The sequence below is a fragment of the Oxyura jamaicensis genome, chromosome 12 (genome assembly GCF_011077185.1).
Source record: "Oxyura jamaicensis isolate SHBP4307 breed ruddy duck chromosome 12, BPBGC_Ojam_1.0, whole genome shotgun sequence".
Lineage (NCBI taxonomy): Eukaryota > Metazoa > Chordata > Aves > Anseriformes > Anatidae > Oxyura > Oxyura jamaicensis.
The window spans coordinates 1230207-1246116 of record NC_048904.1 but is presented as its reverse complement, the minus strand read 5'-3'; the positions used below and the strand labels follow the sequence as shown (position 1 = coordinate 1246116).

Sequence of the window (15910 nt, the reverse complement as noted above, 5' to 3'; positions counted from 1 at the left end):
GCTGCTGCACCTACTTCAGACGTTGCTCAGGGGCTGGAGAGAGTGTTTCTGCTGCATCCAAAGAGACCTGATGCTTACAATATCATGGAAAAAACGAGCGTATTAGTTGTCAGGAAGAGGAGCAGGCCTGGCATAAAAGCTTAGTAGTAACTTAGCCATCTGAGGGCTAAAATGACACCTATTTCTCCGAAATCTGTTATAGTCTGCCCAAAGTATTGGAACTTGAGTTTAAAAGGGTGCAGGATGCATTGCTCCTACATCCCATCATCTTTATTGTTCACACAAGACCCTTCTTTATATCTTACGGCAGTATTTCTTTCTGGATCTAACTCCTATTTCTGGTTTTGTAACAAGGACTATCACAGACAACCTTCTCTGCCCATTTGTCTTCCTGAAGGCTTTTGGAGTGTGCCTATGCACAACATCCTGACACAACTGTAAAAGCATAAAGCTCATGTTCTTCTGTGTAAGGGCCCATGAAAACCTTTAAACAAAACCACTATGATTGCCTAATGAGATAGATTGCTCTTCAGCAGTTGGAATTTTCCTCAGCCCTATCACTCAGAAACTAAGGAATACAATATAGTTCTTAACAACAACAAAAACAAACAAAACAAAAATCTTATATCTAATGCCTTTTTTAAAAAAATGAACAAAGTACTGATTAAAAAAGAAAAAAAGAAAAGGTACATCAAACAGGTACCAAGAACTCAACTTTGTCCCCAAACAGAATTTCATTCTTAATGCAAATTAGAAATTGTGAATCTTTTGTCTAATGTTCTGAATTCATATGCTGACAACAGGCATTTTTATTATTTATTTTTAAATCAGCAATTACACATCACTCTGAAATACAGGAAATCCGTATTCTGTGTTAGACTGTCTAATGTACCTTGTGATGGTGAAGGGCATTGGTATTTTTGTGATAGCCAAAAACTTGGGAGAATGTCTTCAGAGACACAGACTGAAGGAATTTCTTTTACCTATGGAATGTGTGGCTTATAGAATCTTGAAAGAGCCTTTATGTAAGTATTTTTTCTTCACAGATAGGGTAATTAGTCATTGGAACATGCTGCCCAGGGAAGTGGTGGAGTCCTCATCCCTGGTATTATTTAAGATAAATGATGAAGCTGAGTGTCTATGGATAAGGATCAGGGAGAAGGCCTGTAGGGGTGACATCTTGGTGGGGGTCTGTTATAGACCGCCTAATCAGGAAGAAGAGATGGATGAAACATCCTATGACATGCTTGCAAAAGTTACACAATCACCAGCACTCGTTCTCATAGGAGACTTCAACTTCCCCGATATATGCTGGAAGTATAATACTGCACAGAGGAATCAGTCCAGGAGGTTTCTAGAGCATGTGGAAGATAGATAGCTTCCTGACACAGCTGGTTCAAGAGCCTGTCTAGTGCCCCACTAGACCTGCTCTTCACTAACAGAGAAGGACTGATGGGAGATGTCAAAGTTGGGTACTGTTTTGGGCAGAGTGACCATGACATTGTATGTCATGACCATGACATATCCTTGGTGATGTCAGAAGGGCAACTAGCAAAACTGTTATCTTGAACTTCCGGAGGGCAGACTTTGACCTATTCAAAACACTTGTTGCAGGGGACCCTTGGGAATCACTCCTGAAGGGCAAAGGGGTCCAGGAAGCCTGAATGCTCCTCAAGAAGCAAATCTTAAAGGTGCAAGAGCAGGCTATTCCTGAATCCCGTAATGCGAGCTGGAGGGGAAGAAGACCGGCATGGATGAACCAAGAACTTTTATTGAGACTCCGGGAGAAAAAGAGAGTCTATGTCTGGTGGAAGAATGGACAGGCTACCTGGGGCAACTACAAGGAAGTTGCTAAGATATGGAGAGAGTAAGTTACAAAGGCAAAAGCCCAGCTTGAATTCAGATTGGCCACTGCAGTAAAAGAGAACAAGAAATACTCTTACAAATATATTAACAGCAAGAGAAGAACCGAGAAAAATTTCCATCCTTTACTTCATTTAGTAGGGAATGTGATCACTGAGGATAAGGATAAGGCTGAGGTTCTCAACACCTTCTTTACATCTCTCTTTAATAGTCAGATCAGTTATCCGCAGGGTACTTTACGCCCTGACCTGGATGTCCCCTGTGATTCAGGTAGAGTATCACTCCCTGTGATCTAGGAAGAGACAGTTAGAGACCTGCTCCTCCATCTGGAATGTCACAAGTCCATGAGACCAGACAAACTCCACCCAAGAGTGCTGAGGGAGCTGGCACAAGTAATTGCCAAGCTGCTTCCCACCATCTATTGGCATTCCTGGTTATCTGGAGAGGTCCTAGAGGACTGGAGGCTTGCCGATGTGACTCCCATCTACAAGGAAGGCCATAAGGAAGACCTGGGGTACTACAGGCCTGCCAGCCTAACCTCGGTTCCAGGGAAAGTTATGGAGCAAATCATCTTGAGTGAGATCACGTGGTACTTGTGTGGCATCCAGGGGATCAGGCCCAGCCAGCACAGGTTCACAAAAGGCAGGTCATGCTTGTTGAACCTCATCTCTTTCTATTATCGTGTGAGTAGACTGGTAGATGAGGGAAGGGCTGTTGATGTAGTCTACTTAGGCTTCAGCAAGGCCTTTGACACAGTCTCCCACAGTATCATCCCAGGGAAACAGGCTGCCTGTTGCTTGGACAGGTATACTCTTCTCTGTGTAAAGAACTGGCTTGAGGGCCATGCCCAGTGGGTTGTGGTTAATGGAGTTAAGTCCAGCTGGCATCTTGTTACAAGTGGTGTCCCCCAGGGGTCAGTACTGGGGCCTATCTTGTTAATACCTTTATTGATGACCTAGATGAGGAGATTGAGTGTACCCTCAGTAAGTCTGCAGACAACACCAAGTTGTGAGGTAGTGTCAATCTGCCTGAGGGTAGGGTGGCCCTTGAGATAGGCTGGACTGCTGGGCTGAGCCGAATAGGATGAGGTTTTACAAGGCCAAGTACCGCGTCCTGCACTTTGGCCACAATAACCTCATGCAATGCTAGAGGCTTGGGGCAAAGTGACTAGAAAACTATGAAGAGGAAATGGACCTGGGCATGTGAATCAATGCTCACCTGAACATGAGCTAGCAGTGTGCCCAGGGAGCCAAGAAGGCCAACAGCATGGTGGCCTGTATTAGAAATAGTGTAGCCAGCAGGAGCAGGGAGATGATCATTCCCTTGTACTCATCTTTGGTGAGGACGCACCTCAAGTACTGTGTTCAGCTTTGGGCCCCTCACTACAAGAAGGACATTGAGGCCCTGGAGCGTGTCCAGAGAAGGGCAACAAAACTGGTGAGGGGCCTGGAACAGCACTCTACAATGACTCTACAACTTCCTGAAGGGAGGTTGTGGTAAGGAGGGGGTTGGCCTCTTCTCTCAGATAACTAATGATAGGACTCGAGGGAATGGCCACAAGTTGCACCTAGGAAGATTTAGATTAAATATCAGGAAAAACTTTTTCTCTCAAAGAGTGGAACAGCCTGCCCAGGGAGGTGGTGGAGTCACTGTCCCTCACAGTGTTCAAGAAGCGCTTGGACAAGGTGCTACGACATGTGATTTAGTAGCTTAGTGGGTAGTATTGGTGATAGCAGGACAGTTGGACTAAATGATCTTGTAGGTCCTTTCCAACCTTGTGTTTGTATGATTCTAAGAGATGTGTGGACATGGCACTAAGGGACATCGTTTAGTAATGGGACTCGGTAGGTCAGATTGATGGTTGAACTTGCTCATCATAGAATGGCTTGGGTTGGAAGGGACCACAAAGATCATCTAGTTCCAACCACCCTGCCATACACAGGGATGCCACCCACTAGATCAGGTTGCTCAAGGCCTCATCTAACGTGGTCTTGAACACCTCTAGGGATGGGGCATCCACAACCTCTCTGAGCAACCTGTCCCCTTGCCTCACCACCCTCTGAGTGAAGAATTTCTTCCTAACGTCTAGTCTAAATCTCCCCTCTTTTAGTTTAAAACCATTCTCCCTCATCCTGTCAATATCAAATTGAGCAAAGAGTTGCCCTCTGTGTTTTTTATAAGTCCCCTGCAAGTACTGAAAGGTTGCAATGAGGTCACCCCGGAGCCTTCTCTTCTGTAGGCTGAACAGCCCCAGCTCTCTAGGCCTTTCTTCATAGGATTATTTGAGCAAAATAGATATTCCATGGATTCACTTTTCAGAGCAGAACTGTTCTGACACTCTCCATTCAGTTACTTCAGATACAGAAAGAAGAAAATATGGTGGTCACTATTAACATTTTTAAAACAGTTTTTACTGATCAGCATTTATCTTATGTGGCATCTGAGAATATGGATGGATATTAAATCTGGTGCCTAATGTCTAGTCTATTTACAATAACATTTTCAATAGCAACTATAACAATGTGTGAACTCTTTTTAGACAGTCTGTGGCCACCCAGACTAAGTGCTTGCTCAAAAATGCATCAATTCAGGTCTCTGGATGAACGGTGTGTCTGAGCCTGTTGCTGTCCTCTAAGGGCAGCAGAGACACCGTGTGTGTGAGGTGTGAGCAGGTGGACAACCTGCTCAGCCTGGTGTCGAGCTCAAGGAGGAGGTGGAGAGGTTGCGGGCCATCAGGGAGTGCAAGCGGGAGATAGACCTGTGGGACAACTCCCTGCAAGGCTTGAAGGAAAGGCACTGGGGTAAGTCACCCCAAACAGTGGTGGACCCCATGCCCTGTCGAGCAGAGGGAGGGGACCTAGGATATGAGGAGGAATGGAAACGGGTCCCTGCTCGATGTCGGAGGCAACCCCCATTCCCTACCGGCCCTGCCTCCCCAGGTGCCCATATACAACAGGTTTGAGGCCGTGGAGCTTGAGAGACCAGTGGGTGAGGATGAAGGTGAACACTCTACCAGGGAGGATGCCTAGGGTCAGGAATTAGACTCCACACCTAAGGACTGCCTCCACTGAGAAAGAAAGAAGGGTGATCGTTGTAGGCGACTTCCTTCTCAGGGGAACAGAGGGCCCTATTTGTCAACCTGACCCTACTCTTAGGGAAGTCTGCTGCCTCCCTGGGGCCAGAAAGCCCCATTGCCAGAAAGCTTCCTAACCTGGTTCTCCCTTCTGACTATTATCCTCTTTTGATAGTCCAGGCTGGCAGAGATGATATTGAAGAGAGAAGTCTGAAGGCTATCAAATAGGACTTTAGGGGACTGGGACAATTAGTAGATGGAGCAGGAGTACAGGTCGTGCTTTCCTCCATCCCCACAGTGCCAGGGAGGGGTACAGAGAGGACTCAGAAAGCCCACCTGATAAACAGGTGGCTCAGAGGCTGGTGCCAACACAGAAATTTTGTGTTCTTTTTTGACCATGGGGCATTATACTCGGCACCTGGCCTGCTAACTGCAGATGGGTCCCACCTGTCTTGAAGGGGAAAACAGACACTAGCACAGGAGCTGGCAGGGCTCATTGAGAGGGCTTTAAACTAGGTAGGAAGGGGGATGGGGAGGGAATAAGGCTTGTTAGAGCCAGGGAGAACAATGTCAGGGCCAGGGGAGCAGGCAATGGCCCAGCTGAAGTGCATCTACACTAATGTGCACAGCAGGAGCAACAAGCAGGAGGAGCTAGAAGACATTGTGCAGCAGGCTATGACTTGGTTGCCATCACTGAAACATGGTGGGACCACTCCCACAACTGGAGTGCTGCAATGACTGGCTATAGGCTCTTCAGAAGGGACAGGCAGCACAGAAGGGGTGGTGGTGTGGCTCTCTGTATTAGAGAGTGTTTTGATGTTGTGGAACTTGAGGCTGAGACTGGGAATGATAAGGTTGAGTCCCTGTGAATTAGGATTGGTGGGAAGGCCAACAAGGCAGGCATGCTGATGGGGGTCTGTTACAGACCACATAACCAGGATGACGAGACAGATGAGGAATTCTACAGACAGCTGGCAAAAGTTGTAAAACTGTCAGTTCTTGTCCTCATGGGGGACTTCAACTTCCCAGACATATCCTGGACATGCAATACAGCACAGAGGAAGCAGTCCAGGAGGTTTCTGGAGAGCATGGAAGTCTCCTGATGCAGCTGGTTAGTGAGCCTAACAGGGAAGGTGCCCCGCTGGACCTTCTGTTCACAAACAGAGAAGGACTGGTGGGAGATGTGGTGGTTGGGAGCTGTCTTGGGCACACTGACCCCAAAATGGTAGAGTTCTCTATTCCTGGCGAAGTCAGGAGGGGGACCAGTAGAACTGCTGTCTTGGACTTCTGGAGGGCAGACTTGAGTTGTTCAGGACACTGGTTGGCAGAGTCCCTTGGGAGGCAGTTCTGAAGGGCAGAGGAGTCCAGGAAGGCTGGGCACTCCTCAAGAAGGAAATCTTAAAGGCTCAGGAGCGGTCTGTCCCTACGTGCCCAAGGACAAGCTGGTGTGGAAGATGACTGGCCTGGCCAGAGAGCGGTGGCTAGCTTAGGGGAGAGAAAAAAAAAAAAAAAAAAAAAAAAAAAAAAAAAAAAAAAAAAAAAAGGAGGGTTTATGATCTTTGGAAAAGAGGGCAGGCCACTCAGAAGGATTATAAGGATGTTGTAAGGATGTGTAGCGACAAAATTAGAAAGGCCAAACCTCATCTGGCGCTCAATCTGGCTACTCAAAGATAACAGAAAATGTTTTTATAAATGCATTAACACAAAAAGGAGGACTAAGGAGAATCTCCATCCTTTACTGGATGCAGGGGGACACTTAGTGATGAGAGATGAGGAAAAGGCTGAGGTGCTTAATGCCTTCTTTGCCTCAGTCTTTACTGGCAAGACTAGTTTTCTCTGGATACCCAGTACTCTGAGCTGGTGGAAGGGGATGGGGATCAGAATGTGGCCCTCACAATCCATGAGGAAATGGTTGGCGACCTGCTACAGCACTAAGATGTACGTAAGTTGCTGGGGCTGGATGGGATCCACCCAAGGGTACTGTGAGAACTGGTGAAAGAGCTGGCCAAGCCACTTTCTATCGTTTATCAGCAGTCCTGGCTATCGGGGGAGGTCCCAGTTGACTGGCAGCTAGCAAATGTGATACCTATCTACAAGAAGGGTCAGAAGGTTGACCCAGGAAACTGTAGGCCTGTTAGTTTGACCTCAGTGCCAGGGAAGTTCATGGAGCAGATTATCTTGAGTGTCATCACATGGCACTTGCAGGGCCACAAGGTGATCAGGCCCAGTCAGCATGGTTTTATGAAAGGCAGGTCCTGCTTGACTAACCTGATCTCCTTCTATGACAAAGTGACGTGCTTGGTGGATGAGGCAAAGGCTGTCTGTGGATGTGGTCTACCTTGACTTCAGTAAGGCTTTTGATGCCATTTCCCACAGCATTCTCCTCAAGAAACTGGCTGCTCTCGGCTTGGACTGGCGTACGCTTCATTGGGTTAGAAACTGGCTGGGTAGCTGGGCCCAAAGAGTCATGGTGAATGGAGTTAAATCCAGTTGGAGGCCGGTCACTAGTGGAGCCCCCCAGGGCTCAGTACTGGGGCCAGTGCTCTTTAATATCTTTATCGATTATGTGGATGAGGGGATCGAGTGCACCCTCAGCAAGTTTGCAGACGACACCAAGTTAGGTGCGTGTGTCGAACTGCTTGAGGGTAGGAAGGCTCTGCAGGAGGATCTGGATAGGCTGGACCGATGGGCCGAGGCCAACTGTATGAAGTTCAACAAGGCCAAGTGCCGGGTCCTGCACCTGGGGTGCAACAACCCCAAGCAGTGCTACAAGCTGGGAGATGTGTGGTTAGAAAGCTGCCTGGCAGAGAAGGACCTGGGAGTATTGGTTGACAGTCGGCTGAATATGAGCCAGCAGTGTGCTCAGGTGGCCAAGAAGGCCAACAGCATCCTGGCTTTTCTAAGAAACAGTGTGACCAGCAGGGCTAGGGAAGTGATTGTCCCTCTGTACTCAGCTCTGGTGAGGCTGCACCAGATCTGGTGAGGCCGCACCTTGAGTACTGTGCTAAATTTTGGGCCCCTGGCTACAAGAAGGACATGGAGGTGCTTGAGCGAGTCCAGAGAAGGGCAACAAAGCTGGTGAGGGGTCTGGAGAACAAGTCTTTTGAGGAGCGTCTGAGGGAGCTGGGATCGTTCAGCCTGAAAAAGAGAAGGCTCAGGGGCGACCTTATCGCACTCCACAGGTACCTTAAAGAAGGCTGTAGCGAGGTGGCGGTTGGTCTATTCTCCCACATGCCTGGTGACAGGATGAGGGGGAATGGGCTAAAGTTGCGCTGGGGAGGTTTAGGTTGGATATTAGGAAGAACTTCTTTATTGAAAGGATTGTTAGGCATTGGAATAGGCTGCCCAGGGAAGTGGTAGAGTCACCATCCCTGGAGGTCTTTAAAAGACGTTCAGATGTAGAGCTTAGGGATATGTTTTTTTTTAGAGGACATGTTAGTGTTAGGTCGGAGGTTGGACTTGGTGATCTTGGAGGTCTCTTCCAACCTGGATGATTCTGTGATTCTGTATGTAAACCCGTCACTGTTTAGGTATTGTCCACATGCAGAAGTTGAATTAGAACTTATGCAGAACTAATGCAGTACTGCTGTACTGTTGACTTAAGTTATATTTTTACATAGATGCAGAAAAGAAGTTATGTGATCACAGTTGATTTTTCCATGCTTATTGGTATCATACCATGGATCATACCAGTGCATCTAGAATTATTACTTAAGATTTAACTTTATGCCTATTCAAAACAATAAAACCAGTATAAAAGAGGTATGTAGAGACAAGGTTGTTTTTGAAAAATGTGATTTAGATTCTAGACTTACTCAGGAAAGTTTCAATTTTAGCTTCATTTGTTACCTAAGTCATTGCTGTGACATTTTGCTCAGACAGCAGAAAGTGACATGCCAAGCTTTTGTTTTGTAAAACTGATTCTACACTGAATGGTTAGGGATGCATGAGTGTTTCCCACTGCAAGCTCACAGCGAATTAACCTTCCACTGGTGGATTCAATGAACTGGTCAACTAAACTTTTAGAAGTAGGTTAATAATCAGAATTGTTTGGTATAGGAGCTGTTTTGGGGAATTTTTCTCACTATCCTGAATGGAGAATTAAACAATATCCATAAAACCCATTCATGTATCTTTAAAATCAACAAAGATAGGTAAACTTCAGTGTCTCGTTTGTTTGTTTGTTTGTTTTTTTAAATCAGAATACCTTTGGGAACTTATATTACTATAAATAAGTCATTCTATTAAGTAATGAACGGTATAGAGATCGCATTTTAAAAATATAGCTTACCATATATATTTTTTTACAGAAGATTTTGTACTTTATGGTATAGGTAGTAAATGTCATTTGTATAATGTTGCAGCAAAAAGAGAATAGAGAAAAATACACAACTCATTGGGATAAGGAAATATAACAGCATTTAATGAACTGATCACTCATCTTCAGCGTTAGCTGTCTATAGCTTTTATTTTTATTTTTGAAGTAATGCCAACCAATTAGCAGTATTTTTGATGATGCTTTAAATAACTTCCAGAGAAACTGCAGATACCAAATAAACTATATGTTTAAAATGCACTCAGACAAAAAACATGAAAATCCTTGCAAGAGTGTCACAGAGGCAGTCCATTCTTCATGATGATCTATGATACCTATTTCCTGAAATTTTATTATTTGTAGGTTTAATGCAGTTTGATTGCTGCCTAGACCTATTATCATGCTTACCGCTCATTCTTTTAGATAAGGCTGATCTCCTTTTATTAGGAGCACAGTGTCTTTTGATTCTGTATAGATTAAAGCAGATCATTAGATATAAATCTCTCAGACGTATTCAGTCTCATCATAGGCTATATTCTAGCATTATTTTCAGAAAGATAAACTGTGACAGTGATTTATGCTAAAATTTTCAGAGTATAAATCTCACTGTGCCCTTTCACTTGTGTTTAGAAAATATTTTTTTAATGGTTTTGGTAGTTATCAACAAAGCATGAAAGTACTGTTCTTTAATGCTGTGTCGTCTAGACTCTTAGTTGGATTATGCATACTACTTAATTCAAACTATTTAACAACGCTACACAATGTATATCTTTTTTTAAACAATGTAAATATAAATAATGATTGAATTCTATGTACATTTTATCTTTGAAAGATTGGAGAAGGTTTTGTGATTGAAATCTTGTCTTTAGGCAAGATAATAATGCAAGACACTCTGTATGCCTAGAAAGAGGATTTGGCCATTAAAAAAAAACACTGAAAAAGGGACAATGAGGACTATAGTATCACAACTGAGAGTAAAGAGAGAAATATTCCAAGTACATTATAAAAATTCTGTGGAAAATAAACTTGTTCAGAGAAGGTGAAATAAGATCAGTCTGTTCAGGAACTCATCTGGCCAGATCTTGCATATCTCCCAGGATACAGGTTCTACAAATTGTCTGGACAATGTCTTATTATATTTTATTACCCTCACGATTAAAAAGTTTTTCCTTAGAACTGTTCAGAATTTCTACCGTTCTGACTTTTCCCCCTTGAAGAATGAGTCAGTGTCTGTTTTGTACAGGGGAGTCCAAAACTGGTGTGTGTAGTGGGGTGACATTACTCTAGATGTGGTATTACATTGGAATAGAGAGGAATAATCTCACTGGTGTACACCTTGCTTATACAGGCCAATATGAACTTGACCTCTTTTGCCTCATGGGCTCCCTGCTTCTTGTTCACCATGGACCCAAGGCAGTTTCCTGTGAAGTTGCTTTCTAATCATTTCATGTTGAACCTTATGAAGATGCTGTCAGCCCAGGCCTTCAGCATATTGAGGTCCCCTTGAGAAGTGGCCTTGCCCCGCAGGGGCCATTCCCCCAGCTTGGGATGCCCCATGACCTTGTGAGGTGTGTGTTCTGTCCAGGATGTTTGGGTAGCCTTCCTTTTATCTTCAAAACAGTATTTCTCCTAATAATAAGTGGATACTCCTCTTCCTACTTTCAGGCAATTTGTGACCAACTTATTCTTGTAACAAGTAGCTCTAGATGGGTTTTATTCAGGTCTTGAATAAGCTGTCTGCTACTGTGCTTTTCAGATGAGAATTGTGCATGCATTTTTGTGTGTGAATGCAGTTATTCATAAAAATGAGAATTGTGTCTCTGATGTAAGGCTATTGCTGGAGATGTTGTCTTTAAGGGAATTTAAAAGTCTGGTCACAATCTTCACACACAGTGCTGCTTTTTCTCACAACTAAAATGTGAAAATCATTTTTGCATTTTGAAACGGCACATAACTGGTATTGACCAACTTTCCTCCTCAGAAATCGTCCTATACTCCTGAAAAAAAGCTGTTTATTTTTCTCACAATTTAGTTAAGTGCAAATCTTCTGTGTGGGGCAGAGCCAAATAAGTGTTCTCAGATTTTTTTTATTTTTTTTTTTCAACATTTCCTTTCATTTATTCCTGTATCCATTCTGACACTGCTAATGTCTTGGAAGTCATGGCCTTAATTATATAAATCTAATTTCCTCTGAAATTTCCAGGCCAGATTGAAGATTGCAAGGGAATAATCTGCTATGTAATAACTTTACTTTTTTCCAGCCCTCAAGCATTTTTAATACTGGTACAGAAAAACATAAAATTGTATATCAGTAAAAAAACAACAACAAAATTCCCCCTCCCCCCCCCCCCCCAAAAAAAAAAGGGGGGGGGGGGGAAGCTGTAATACCATACAAATCTGCAAGTTTTAGGTCTCATACGTGAAGTCTCATTATTTCTTGTGTAGAGTGTTTCATCTGCATCCTGGAAAAAGTTTCCTTTTGTGTTGTGTGTTACATGGGCCATGTCAAATTATATCTATAGACTCACAGAAGTTAGAGATGAATAACTGATGATCTTTTTTGACAGGACAGTTCTCCAAATAGTATCGCATTAGGTATAAAACTGATGCTAATCTTGATCATGAAAAAGCCACAAAGCAGTAACAATGCTAACAAAAAGATCAAAGGAAAAAAGAAAAAAAAAAAAAGAGAGAGAAGGAGTACAAGACTATTACCTCCCAGATAGCATGCCATGTACTTTAAAGTTTTATTTTGGACAAACTTGAGAACTGTGATGCTTTGAGAAGAAACAAATAGTGTATTTTCTAGAAATATCTGATAATGGGAGACTATGACTGGGAATGACCATGATACCCCTTCAAAACAAACAAAGTCTTTTAGATGTCCAAATTCTACGTCTGAGCTTCTATCAAACCTGAAAGACAAATCCTTAACACTAATCTTGGATTTAGCTACCTAAGCCAGTTTATTTTAGGGGCTGTGTAAAGAGCATCTCATTGCAAAAACTATCATGGAGTTTGATATTGGTGTGTTGTGTTAGTGAAAATTATTTAGCAGAGATAGTGTAGGTCAGTGTGCAGGTATTTTAGCATTACATGTTTGCTGTCCACATTACCAAAAATAACATTAGCTCATGTTAATTCACCCACTCCTGTTAAAAGAAAGTAGCATAGAGTCAGCATACACAGATGAGACAGAACTGTTTTGCAGTAAATACAATGAAGTTGTGGTTGATCTGCTTGATTGGAAGGACTCCTTAACATATGTTTATCTGAAGAGAAAAGGGAATATGAGGCAAATATTTTGTATTTGCAGGATTTCTGGACAGATGTCCCTTTGTGTATATCTGTGCACAGACATGCATAGCCCAGCGGCATGGCTCTTTGCACAGATGCTTTTATCTGGAATTGTGGCAACCCTGCACATGAGCCTTCAATTTATCACTTGGTGATAGCACAAGTACCACCTGTGGGTACCTGCCTCTAGGCTGACACAGGGACAATGGCATATGAATTTTGAAAACTGATGGGAATTGGCTTGCCTGTAGTTCCAGATTCTTCATCTATATAAGTATTTCCTAATTATGCCTCTTCTTCCACACCACAGCAATTTTCTGAATTCATAAATGCAGAACAGATTTGCCTAAAACACAGTTTTGTCATGTACTCTGATGGTTTTAGTTTATTCTCACTTATGCTTCAGCCATTTAACCTAAACTTTTGTTACATGTCAGATACTAGAAACATCAAAAGAGATCAGCAATTCTGTTACATCAAACAAAAGCCATATTTCATCATGAAGACATTACTTGCAGTAATACTTTCTTAAAAAGGGTCTATCCATACCTGAGCCATATCTGTATGGGAAGTTCCACTGTGTAGGTTTTAAATGGCTGCAGCATTAATTGACTTGATCTCTTCATTGTATTTTCAGGTTCGTATTTTTACCTATCTGATTGGAAGAGAAGCTGCTTTTGCTGATAACCTGAAGTGGATGGCCTGTGCTAACAAAGGTTAGTTAACCTTCAACAGTGAAAGCCTTGCTTTCGAAACTGTATCACTGGGTCTTCCTGCATACCTGATCTGTTTTACAGGTACAGTGCCACTGAGAACTAATCAAAGAGAATGTGTTGTTTTTTTTCCAGGAAGAAAAAAACTTATTTATCCATAGCACGCAATTTAAAATATATTTTCTTTCTTAAAACGTCTGAATCCTTTTAAGATGTGGTCTTAAATTTTAGTTCAGAGACCAAACCTTAGTTTCAAATTGGTTGTCCTATTGTAGCTGTTACTATTCGGTCACAGTTACTTTGGTACCTAAGAACACTGGGTGTGAGTCCTGTTGAGTTAGGCATGGTATGTAAAACACTTGACATCCTGTCCCTTGAGGAGCTGACAGTGTAATTGAAAAAACAGGTTTATATTCTATTAGGAAGGGGCATTAAAACTTGTAAGATGCTGAGATGCTACAGTAAAAGGATTGACTAATGTAAGTAAGTAAGAATGATTTAGAGGAGAAAAAAAGCGCACACAAAAAACTAATTACTCTTCAGGTTTTCCTTTTCTCTTGGAAAAAAACAAACAAACAAACCAAAAACCAAAAAAAAAAAAAAAACACCTTATTTTCCTTTGTGCCACATTACATTATGATGAATTGCATCAGGTGCTATCCATTTAGTCGTTATTTCTTTAACTACTGTTATGTCCAGCTGATGGAAATTACTTAGTTTGAAGTCTTGTCTTAATCAGCTAATATTACACCATAATTTAGTTTAAGTAATAATATAAGAATTCTTTGAAGCATCTTTTTGAAGACAATTTAATCAACAAAATATTTTAGCTTTTTAGTCCTGCTCTTCAGTTTCATAAAGATCTAAGTACAGAAACTCAGCAATTAGGACCAGGCTATAGAGACTGCCTCACTAGATCATCTGGTCCATGTCCTAATTCTCAGAGGGGTCACCTTTGTCATTCTTCAGGACTACTTTGTTCTTTGCAGAGCCATGTTGCTTCCAGTCAGAATCTTAAAAACTAGATGAACTAAACAGTTTAATGCAGTTTAATGACTGTTTCTTCTATATGTCTTTTTACATTTTTACATTTTTTTTTTTTTTTTTAAAAAGAGGTTAGTAGGTACAATATGTGCTTTCTGGTAGCTTATAATTCAAAAAATCTTTCACCTCTAATCAGTAAATAAATGCTTTCTTATAGCTTTGAAAATCATAATTGGATTCAGTGTAAATCGTCATGTAAGGCAGTATGGATTTAGAGTTTTTCCTTTACAGTTTTCGGCTACAGCTCACCCATTTTCTTTTAGTGAAAGGAGGGATTACAGCAAAGACAGATGAGGAGTGTAGTAAAGCTGGTCTAAAGATTGGCTGAATGGCTGGACTGCAGTTTACTACTTGCATGGGTGGGCCGAAGTATGTTGTTGTCACTGACGGTCAATGGCCCTAAAATCAATTTTCCTTGCAGTGATTTTCCCCTTGGAAGCACAACATAGATGAAGGCTGTTTGCAGGGTTTCCAGTTGACTGGACTGTGGACAGCAGTCCTTTCTATCAAAAAGGGTCACAGGGGAAATTCATACCACCTTGCAAAACGTATTTAGCTTCTAGATTCTGATGGTGAAACCTTCAACAACATAACCTCGCCCCTCCCCTTTTTCTGTTACATTTCTGTGTATAAGTAGGGCATATCTAGAGGGAGTTCACTTAATGAAGCAAAACACCAAACCATTTAAAATACATTAAAACATTCAAGAACCCTAATGACCCTCTAGAGTGGTTTGTGAAATTTGCAATGATTCGGTCATCTATATCGTGAGCCAGTGCACATGAAGGAAAAGAATTAAGATTTACTAACATCCTCAAGTGAACAAAAATACGAGTTCCCTAAATGCACAGTGTGCATGTGCTAGATTTTAAAGTAAGCACACACTACCTTTCCCTCAGCAGTCACTTCCGGTAGAAAGCTGTAAGAGAAAGATGGGAGTTAATGTGTTACTAACAAAACAGACAGCATTAAATGTTTTGTTTTGTTTTCCAGTAACTTTCTCTATTGCATTAGCAATTTGTCAGCCTCTGTTTTGAATGTTTATTAATTACGCAGCATTGCTGCGGCTGGCATATTACAAAATGGACAAAGGAGGGGATTCATCGGTACAAAGGAACAGAAGCTGGGAAAGCATTGAAGAGAAAATGCTTTGCATATCAGAGGTCTGATAGCAGCTATCTGCCAGCAGAGGACAGATCAGCCTTGAGGCAAATTATGCCCCAGCTGTAGCAGTTTATAGACTATTGTATTAGCAGAGAAGAGTTGCTTACAGGAAGCCCCAGTCACATCCATTCCCATTAATAACATGACCCCAGCACCTCCTGCACTCTGGGCTATTGTGGGGAGTGGCAGGCAGCCAGCTACAGATACTGTTTGCCTGCTTGAGAGGTCTCTTAGGAGGAGGGGGTGAATTCTTCATGGGAGCTTTACAGCTGCAGTGAAACAATGAATTCCCCCTCGGTCCCTATGCAAAGAGTATTTTTTTTTTTTTTTTTAATTCTGATGTTTTATTAGTTGCAATAATATTACATTTATTTTATATGTGTCCAGAAAATGAAAAGTGCTGCATTCTGTTAAAAAAAAATAAAAATCTTTCGGAGGCAT

At 42.3% G+C, this 15910-nt stretch overlaps 1 protein-coding gene across 1 annotated transcript in view; it reads left to right on the top strand.

Moving 5' to 3' along the window:
• Nucleotides 1-15910, top strand: part of CACNA2D3 (calcium voltage-gated channel auxiliary subunit alpha2delta 3) — a 437646-nt gene that overhangs the window by 264624 nt on the left and 157112 nt on the right. Inside the window, exon 12 of the mRNA XM_035337879.1 lies at nt 13186-13264. Within this exon, the coding sequence (XP_035193770.1) occupies nt 13186-13264 (79 nt within the window). The remainder of the gene's footprint in view (nt 1-13185; nt 13265-15910) is intronic.